The following is a 10000-nucleotide window of genomic DNA, read 5'->3' on the forward strand; positions in this document are numbered from 1 at the left end:
TGGCCAGGCCACTGGTACGCTTGCGGATCTCGTCCGCGAAGCCGAAGCTCTCGGCCACGGGCAGCACGGCGTTGATGATGAAGACCTCGGTGCCCTCCTTCATCTCCTCGCTGAGCACACGGCCCTCACGCTTGGACAGCACGCCGTAGACACGACCTGGGGGAGTTACAGGAGTCAGTCACACAGAGTTTGGACAGCACACCGTCGACGTGACTGAGGGAGGTGCAGGAGACAGTCACACAGAGTTTGGACATGACACCGCAGACATGACCTGAGGGAGGTACAGGAGTCAGTCACACAGAGTTTGGACAGTACGCCGTAGAAGCGACCTGAGGGAGTTACAGGAGTCACTCACACAGAGCAGGGCGTCCACAGGCCTGTCCAATGGCCAGGGTTAAACATAGAGCCTGACGCAATGGGGGAGCGGAGAATATGAGGAAGTGTCGAGGGAAGCGAGGTCTATCGCATGTCAAACATTTTGCCCTCCTGAACAAAGGGCCGCGAGCGGGCCGAGCGCTGGGTGTTGACACACAGAGATAAAGGTGGCTGCCTCCTGCTTCTCCCTCCGTCCGGCGGCTGACCCTCCTTGACCTCGGAGGCGGAGCGAGCTGTCTGCAGCTGCCGACCCGTGATCTGGCTCTTTATCGCCTCTTCAGCGTACGCCTGACAAGATGTTTGATGTTTTGCGGACACATCCCAGCATTTTCAACTGGTGTGTACAAACACACTGTCCAAAAAGACAAGAACAAGTACAAGAAGACAAGATTTTTTTGAAATCATGACTTCTTTTCCTCCAAGATATTGGAAGATAAATGATTCTCTGGAGCTGCCAGGTTAAGGGGCTATACAAAGGATGTCCACTGGCCATTAGTATGATAACTTGCTCTTTGGTTTTAATGATCCACCTAAGCTCATTAAGTTCCTAATGTGCTCAGGCATAAAGGCCAAATATCATTGGCAATAACAGAAAGATTAATCTGACTAAACATTAAAAAATAATGACGCAGGACCGGGCAGTAATTTGTGCCACTGCTAAATTATTCATCTGCTCTTACTTGCCAGTCCATTTTCTCTGAGGTTATCTGCTCTCAAGGGCTCCCCATTCCCCTCCAGGCAAACAGGACTCATCTCACTTCTGCATTTCAGCAGACAATCAGCCTTTGTTTCAAGCTGTCTGCGAAACGACATCAGCCGGCCCAAAACACGACAGGGCCACAGCAGCCTTCCAATTAGGAAACGGGGCAGAACTATTTCCCCCCCCCCCCCCCCCCCCCCCCCCCCCCCCATAAGCTCTCACCTCAGTGGCACGACATTCAAATCTGCAGCTGCAGCCTGTGACCGCGTGGTGACCTCTGACTTGGGTCGTTTCAGTCGCTTTTGTTTCTTCTCGCTTACTCTGGACTTACCCAGGACCTCAGCGGTGGCCATGATGTCGCAGGTGTACATGGCGGCCATGAGGCGCTGGGGCTTGGCCTGGAAGGCGCAGCGGCAGGCGTCCTTCATGGCGGCGATCAGCTGGCCCGACACCGGCCCGTAGCAGTCCGCCGACAGCGTCCGGCCGCCGTCTGTTGTGGCTGACGCCTGATGGCGCCGCGTCCGTCTCGGATGCTCCCTGCAGCTCCCCTTTGGCCTCCCGCGATGAATCGGCAACAGGTTGCTGGGGAGCTGGCTGGGAAGCACCATGCTTCTCCACCCCCTCCTCTTTCTCATCAACAGAGTCCAGCCGAGAGGGTGCCTTCAACTCCCACCTCTCCAGAGCGAAGCACAAGCCCATCAGGGGCTCCTCGCACAATGGCCCCGACAGAGTGGCCAGTTGGAAGCCGCTAACGATGCTGTTGTCATAGTCCCGGAGCGCAGCGGGGGCTTGGGGCCGGTCCCTCTCCAGACACTGCCACACCGAGGGCCGCTGGTAGCCCTCCACACTGTTCAGCAGGATGTTGGGGCCGTAGCGACGAGGGCCGAAGGACCAGATGCGGTTGACGGCGTCCCACCACTTATGTCCCTTCAAGTGGCTCTCCAGCTTGTCTTTGAAGGCCTGGATGGACTCCAGGGTCTTGGGGTTGATCTCCAGGTCTTTGCCTTCCTTCATGGCCAGGCTGAACTGCTCCATTGTTCGCATGAGCTCACCGTTCACCTCGAGCAGCTGAGTGACTTCCTCAGGAAGAGGGGTGGCCCTCACCCCGATGGTGGCCAATTTGTTGGAGGTCGTGAGCGTGACCAGGCCAGTGGGATCCACCTGGACGCCCTCTGGGTACTTGGCGTGTTCCTCTTTCACCTGGTGGACGGCCACCTTGTGCTGCCTGCCCAGCTCCTCGTTCACCATGTCCACTTTGGGTGGTCGGATCACCGTCTCACGGAATGGGATGATGGGCTTGGAAGCACTTATCTCAATCTTGGCAAACCTGACGGGACAAATCAGAGCAGAGTGAAATTAATATAAGATTTAAAACAAATGAGTCTTCCAAGGCACACAAAGAAGATGAGACGATGACACAGTATATACATCCAGAACCCAGCTCCATATGCCGGTGTTTACAGAGAGGAATTGCACAACGATCGGAATTCCCTTTTTTAAGTCTGAACACGTTGTTTACATCATGCGTTGAATGCCAAGCACTTACTCTGAGAAGAGAGACTAGTGCATCTTACGAAATAACATCGGAAAAGGTTGATTTAATTCAAACGTATGCACCCACATGCAAACCCCCCCCCCCCCCCCCCCTTCCCCCTAAACATGTCAAAACCAGCCAAAGAAGACGGGAAGTGGCTCCTAAATTCACCTCCCCATTTGTTTTCCGAAGGAATAAAATGACCTTGATTGAAAGCTCTTGTTCATCACTGAATGGACGTTAGCCAAGAGTAATGTTTAGACTCTGTGTGAGAAACTGTTTCTAGAATTACTCTGTGTATTTATAACTTGTAAAGCTTGATGGTTTTTTTCTTTCTTTCCTGTGGACCATGCACTGTGACCTGAAGTCTGTGCCCAGTGAAGCATGTTGTAATGGTTTAGGTAGGGACACTAGTGTTACCTCACCACAGCTAATAATAAATAATTAACCACAGTTGACCGTGTGATTCTCTGAAATAGAGCAGACGGTGGAACTGTTTGCCCATCCCTGTGGACAACAAGAGTGAGGCTTTCGCTAATCTATTGAGCTCCAGACGTGAAATCAAACAGGTTGGAGGGCAGATAATCCTATCTCTCAATGTGTACTTGGGACTTCCTGGGAATGGCGATCTAGGCCTGTGCTGTTTTTGTTTCTGATACCTCAGTCTTCCTGCGTTATTATTTCACACAAACGCCTCTCCTGCTCCACGGCCAGGGACACACTGCAGAGAGAGGCTTCACATATTCATAGAGCAATTGTCTAAACCCGCTATGGTGGAGATACGCTTGAAACAGAATGGACACAAAAAAAACACACACGCATAGTACATTTTTTTTTACCTATTCTATCAATTTATGTATGACTGTCTCCGATTGCTCTGAAATCTCAAGCAGCTAATGGTTGCGCTGCAGTGGGGAGAGGAGCTCGTTAGGAGCAGTTAGCGATCTAAGGCTCTGAGTCAGGGCTCTTTCATCTAAAACACAAATGGGCAAACCTCATATTGCCCAAAAAATTATTGAGGATTGATAAATAGAATATAGATTCATACAGAAGAAAATACAGATGGTATTATGATATATCTTTCCTTCTAACTAGGTACGAGCTAGACCTATGAATAGCAAACATAAAGCATGGATGATATTAAAATACTCTACACGCTACAATCGGTCAATACTTTGCCCAGCCTGTCAATGGAATGACAGGCCAACGGAAATGAAGATAATGAGCGTGAAACAAAGAGAGAATTAATCCCCCTCAACAAAATGATTCCTGAAACCACAACAATAATTACGTGGACAGGCTTAACTCACTCTGGCTCCACTTGTTGGAACCGGGAGGGGTGTGTGTGTGCGCGGAGGGGGGTTGGGTCACATGATCTGGCAGTTGACCCATTTCTCCCCAGTGGCCTGTTGACTGTGATGTCATCATCCCATGACTCAGGAGGCTAGGGTGGGGGGGGGGGGGGGGTGGCTGACCTCTTTCTGGGACTTGATTGTGCATGGCCACGAGCCAGTCTGCACGTCACGGGGAGAGCCGTCGTGTATCAGCACACTCGACCTCACAGTGAGGCTGCGCCGCGGCCAGTGATATTTTTAAACCCCCTCTGCCGCATAAAGCCGCTAGGCATGTTAGTGGTGCTAACGGTCTGACCCGTGGCTCGTCAGGTCAGGCGCGCTGACCCTTTCCTTTTTGTCCACCTGCCAGCGCGGCTGTCTGGCTGCCTCACCCGGGCCCGCGGAGCACGCCTCCCATATGCTACGGCAAATCACGAGACCCGCCTGCCCAGACTGAAGCCAATACAGGCCACACAGAAAAGCCTTTCAGCAGTCGGTCCAGTTCGGTTTCTCCTCAACTAACCAACGGGCCACTACTTCAGTGGTTCTTTGATCTTTTGCTAGCAGCATACAGGTGAAATGTTTAAAAATGTTTTTCTTTGGCACCAAGAAAGGGTACAGCCCCTTACAGCGTGCAGTGTCATGCTCTGGGCTTTCAGCCGTTTCCTTTCCACGGTTTTGCTCAATAAGAGTGCAGAGCAGAGCGGTGGGAAAATCAATGGCTAACGCCGTGTAGTTCATTCCCTCGCCTCGACACAGTAACAACTCACAGGGGGGGGGGCTGGGGGGGGGTTGTCTTGCCACCGTGAGGGGAGGGCAGGGGAGGGCAGGTTAGAGCTACGAGGGAGAGGTAATTGCCAGGAGGAAAAAGACCTTTGGAGTCTGCAGGCTGATATGTCAATTCAGTGCATTTCAGCGTCAAAGTAAAAGCGGCTAACCCCGATGACTCCTCGTCTGGGGCTTAACAATAACACGGTCTGCGATTATAGCCGCCATGAAAGCCTCACCGGACACACTGCTGTCAATCAATAGCACTGGGGGTGAAAAGAGAACGGCCGAAACAGGATAGAGCATGAAAGTGCTCTCGGCTTTATCCCCGCTAATGCCACCTAATCACTCAATCAAACGCTTGCGCTAGACAAAGCTTCATATATGACATAAGACTTTTTCAGATGATGAGCATGTTGTTTGAGCCAGGCCGGCTGCCTGACTCGCTGATCTACCAGTCAAGCATCATAACATAAGGCTGGTTCATTTGAATGAAAGTATGCTGTTTGTATTCGGACACTTGCGGCCCGAACATGGAGACAGATGTTTCGAGTATCGAAACAGTAAAGCGTCCAAACCGACAGTTGGACACGTCTGTTGGAGTGTCTGATGGATCTCTTTGTGTGGTCCGTTTGAACACGCCTGTTGGAGTGGCTGATGGATCTCTTTATGTGGTCTGTTTGTTGTACTTCTCATCGGTCCCGTCAGAGGGAGGAGTTTTTGGCCTCGCTGTCCCCTCGCTTCTCAAATGGTAGCATGCCTGGAGTGTAGAGCACAGGCTTCACCGCCACCCCCCTCCCCTCCTCTCCCTCTCTCATCGCGACCCAACTCTACAGCCCTGCTCTCTGCTAGCAGGCTACTCAGACCATAGGAGGGGGAAGGTGCTTTCATTCCCCTGTCTGATAGTCCTCCCAACCGAAGAACAGCTTATCAGAGCGGTGCTGCCCAGTCTGGACTTTGACATTAATGGTCCAATACTGAGTAGTCCCTTTCACGACAAGGCCCCTTTCTTTGGAGAGATTTCTGTACTGATGGCATCCTTATGTCAGAGACAAATTAGAGCGAGCTGCACAGCAGTAGGAGAAAAAAACAAGGTATAATTATGAGCAAATCTTTTTGGATTCAGCTGAAGCAATCTAATTGAAACGATTTAATTTTAGTGAGAAGGTTTTTTTAAAAAAAGACTATTTAATTTGTAAATTTGGGTTGCTTTAATCCTCTGTTTACGGTGCAGAGCTGATCCTCTCCAGGAAAGTTTTTTTTTCATCACCATCATTATTATTATTATTTTTTATCAGCCTGCTAATTCATTAATGTAACACATTTCATTAAGAGAGCTCATTTTGAGCGAGGCAAAGGCGGGAGCAATCTAGCAAGAGAAACACCCAGCGGATTCCAACCCTCCCTTTAACAATCCAGAAACTTCACCTCATTTCTGATCCCCGCGTTATTAAAATTTCATCAGGGCCTTCAGAGAATACTTTGACTTTCATGAAGATTGATTTTTCCCCCCCTCTCTCCCTTCAGTGTGGCACATTGCAGAAACGTATGATCCTTAACCACCATATCCTCAAAAGCAAGACTGGTCAGACCTCATCTTTTGGGGAGGTACATACTCCCGAAACAACCGTCTTGGTCTACCAATGTCAAAATCTAGCTGTTTTGTTGCCATGGTTTCGCAATACTCCCTGTAGTACGAATTATTTCCTGACATATATTGTCCTTTTTTCCGGTGCATTCTCGGCAGGGTTAAGCATATGCAAAGGCACCTGTGATTGATTTAGCCGAGGACAATCCAGCTCTACTCTCACACCGGTGCTTAACATGCGGCAGTGTTAAACGTATGCAGGTGTGAGTGACTTGTACAAGGTAATGCTCAAGGGCGCACAGAATCAGGAGCTGGCTCCAACCAATTAGCAGCTACCGGCGCTACGCAAACAAGCTGTGGCATCTGTGGCCCTCTGAGCTAATTTAACACACACACACACACACACACACACACACACACACAACCACACACAACCACACACACACACACACACACACACACACAACCACACACACACACACACACACACACACACACACACACACACACACACACACACAATCTCTGGCCCTCTGATCCAATGTAACATCGCACCGTCCAGGGAGGGGAGACCTGATGCTCATTATCCGACCAACGCTCTTATATCACGATCAACCCCTGCCTTCCTATACATTTTCTGGACAAATATGCTGTCAATGGACACCATGCAGGCACAGACCAATACACACACACACACACAGACCAACACACACAGACAGACACACACACACACACAGACAGACACACACACACAGACAGATACACACACAACACACACACACAGACAGACACACACAGACAGACACACACAGACACACAGAGACACACACACACACACACACACACATTCTCAAATGCATGCTTTTTATTCCTCCTCCTACCATTTTCTTCTTCCTCTCCGCTGTCAGCACTGTCAGTCAGAGATATGATATGCTTGGAAAGGTGTTCTCCGGCATTAGCTGGGGCTTAGCAGATGTGATGGCTGCTGTTCAGCCGGGGCTGGAAGAGGTGATGGTGGCAAAGGGTTTTTTTGTGTGGGGAGTGGAGACTGGCACACTGCCTCCTCCTCTGAGACCCAGGCATCAGGAGCTACTGATGGGGGCCACAGCCCAGGTGGCAGAGCAAACACACTCCAGGGCTAGAATGCTGCTGCTGCTGCTGCTGTGTGTGTGAGTGTGTGTGTGTGTGTGTGTGTGCCAAATTCACACTGGCAAATACAACACACACTATGCACATACACATACACACAGATGCACATACACACACACACACACACACACCTGCAGGTCACACATATTTGGGAGAGTGAGTGGGACGCTGTCATCTCTGACAAATCTAATACCAGCTGTCAGCCTGTCTCCAGCTCCGGCAAACTGTTTATTTTACCTGCAGGCCAATCAGAACCCAGAGGAGGTGAACACCATTAAAGGCCCGTGTGAAGTCATTCTCTCCTCACTTTTTTCCTCTCATCTCTCATCCCCGCCTTTTCCCTTCCTTCCTTGTTTGCATAGCGCCCCCCCCCCCATGCCCCCTCTGAAGGAGTCATCCTCCCTCGCCTCTTTAGGTCTCTAGGTCCTCTTCTAAACCTGTAAACAGCATCTATCCATTTCTATTTTCTCTCTATCTGTCTCTCCCTGCCATGACCTGAGCGAAGAGGTAAAACCATCCAAAGCAATCCTCCAGTCAATATATAATCACGGGCAGGTTGCTGGCGAGAGGCAGGCTGAGGGGACAGGGCTTATCGTGGCTGCACACTTGCTGTCAGAAGCAATGAGCACAATATTTAATTTCAGCACCAAATCACCCTTCCTCGTCACACACGTGTGTGTGTGTGTGTGTGTGTGTGTGTGTGTGTGTGTGTGTGTGTGTGTGTGTGTGTGTGTGTGTGTGTGTGTGTGTGTGTGTGTGTGTGTGTGTGTGTGTGTGTGTGTGTGTGTGTGTGTGTGTGTGTGTGGTCCTGTAGCTCCACAGGGCCATCACAGAGTCTCGTAATGATACGTATAAAACAGCAGTGTGGAGCTGACGGTACTAAACAAGAAGGATCTGTGGAGAGGCAGATATACGATGTACAGACCATTATGAGTCACTGCATCAGGTCAGTAAAGCACGTCTTTATTAATGTCGTACCTGCCATTGAATCGGAAAGGATGTGTTTAATTATATTCAAAATGGACAAAAATGGAGATGTGAGATTTATCAGCATTGTATTATATTCAAGAGATGAATTTAACCAGGGTAGGATGTGAACACCATGCCCTCCTGTGCCAAGCTACACACCCTTTGGAGCCTAACTGCTTAAGACAGACAGTGCCCTAGGAGTCTAAAGCAACTCAACTCAACTCACTACTTCTGTTCCGCCCCACTGCTGCCATCACACAACCAAATCGGTGGAACATTGTCCAGCTGCTGTGAACATTTTAAATATTTCACTTAGCAATCCAACTGTTCCATCTTAAAGTTATATTTCAATTTGCAACTTAAAGCCAAACTCCTATATCTGTGACAGGGTATTTATTACCATAAACGACAATTTGGTGTCTCCTCCAAATGTATTTATAATGGAAGCTATCATGGTAAGAATTCAGGAATAAAATCGACCTCATATTTACATGATTTCATTTTCATTCCCAACTTGCCCTCAGAGCTTTCATTGCAACTTTGTTTCAAGTCAGGCGTGGTTCATCACTCTAGCTGGCAGTAGTGTGTGTCCCAGGTCTGGCAGATACACAAACATCTCACTTGCACAAGTACAATGTTGGGGTTCTAAAGTATCTCCCATAAATCTGCCTTAACACCAGTGTTGTTTTCGTCAGGCAAGACGAAAACGAAAATGACGTCGTCAGACCCCTTTTTTCCATGACGAAAATGAGACTAAGACGAACGTCACCAAAGCCATATAAAGACTAAAATGTGACGAAAAATTTAGACATTTTCGTCAGACGAGAACTAGACGAGACTCAATTGTTAGTGAGTGGACGAACAAAGTTTCAAAACATGCTTTTTATCCGCCAACTATAATATGCGTGCAATGTCAATCAAGAGCTCAGACATCAGAAATGGAGCCAGCTGCTTGTCCTAACAGTCACGCCCCCATCACACACTAAAAGCCTCGCTCACGCGCAGCTGCCGTACGGCTGTACGCACTGTGCGTAGGCTACCTTCTGCTACGTGAGAAGAAGAAAGAAAGAGAGAGAGAGTCTGCAATCATGCGCTGAGCCTGGCCAGTGCACAAAGCACAAACAAACGAATAGTGATTAAAGTACAAACAAACGCTTACAAAAGTTATCTGACACACGCTGTTCCCAGCACGACGCATGCATTGCCACTGTAATTCAATACTATGAACGCATATTAGGCTACAATAGGTAAACTGCAGACAGAGGGGCGCGCAAAAAAAAATGCGGTACTACGATCTCCCTGTCCAAATGAATGGAGTCATTTGACTTTATGATCAGCATATTCAGGGTTTGCTTCAGTATCTTACACCCCTCCTCCTTATCCGACAATGTATGGCAGCAAATAAAATCGGTGTACGGACAACTAATGGCCGTTGAGTATGCAGAGCTGGAGCTGTGGAAACAGCTAAATGAGTTACAGCCAAATCGCAGTGAGCCTTGTCAAGCCCTGGAAAGTTCGGCAAATTTCCACCCAAACATTCATTGAGTCGTGTTGACAATGCTCGTTTTAACAACGTCTGCTGA

General features: G+C 49.1%; 1 protein-coding gene across 1 annotated transcript in view; it reads right to left on the reverse strand.

The window, feature by feature from the left end:
• Nucleotides 1–10000, reverse strand: part of efl1 (elongation factor like GTPase 1) — a 70598-nt gene that overhangs the window by 10084 nt on the left and 50514 nt on the right. The window contains 3 exon segments of the mRNA XM_080843906.1: nucleotides 1–156; nucleotides 1407–1576; nucleotides 1578–2402. The exon segment at nucleotides 1–156 is cut by the window's left edge and continues 29 nt beyond it. Of these exon segments, the coding sequence (XP_080700032.1) occupies nucleotides 1–156; nucleotides 1407–1576; nucleotides 1578–2402 (1151 nt within the window).

Source organism: Sprattus sprattus (assembly GCF_963457725.1).
Source record: "Sprattus sprattus genome assembly, chromosome: 8".
Lineage (NCBI taxonomy): Eukaryota > Metazoa > Chordata > Actinopteri > Clupeiformes > Clupeidae > Sprattus > Sprattus sprattus.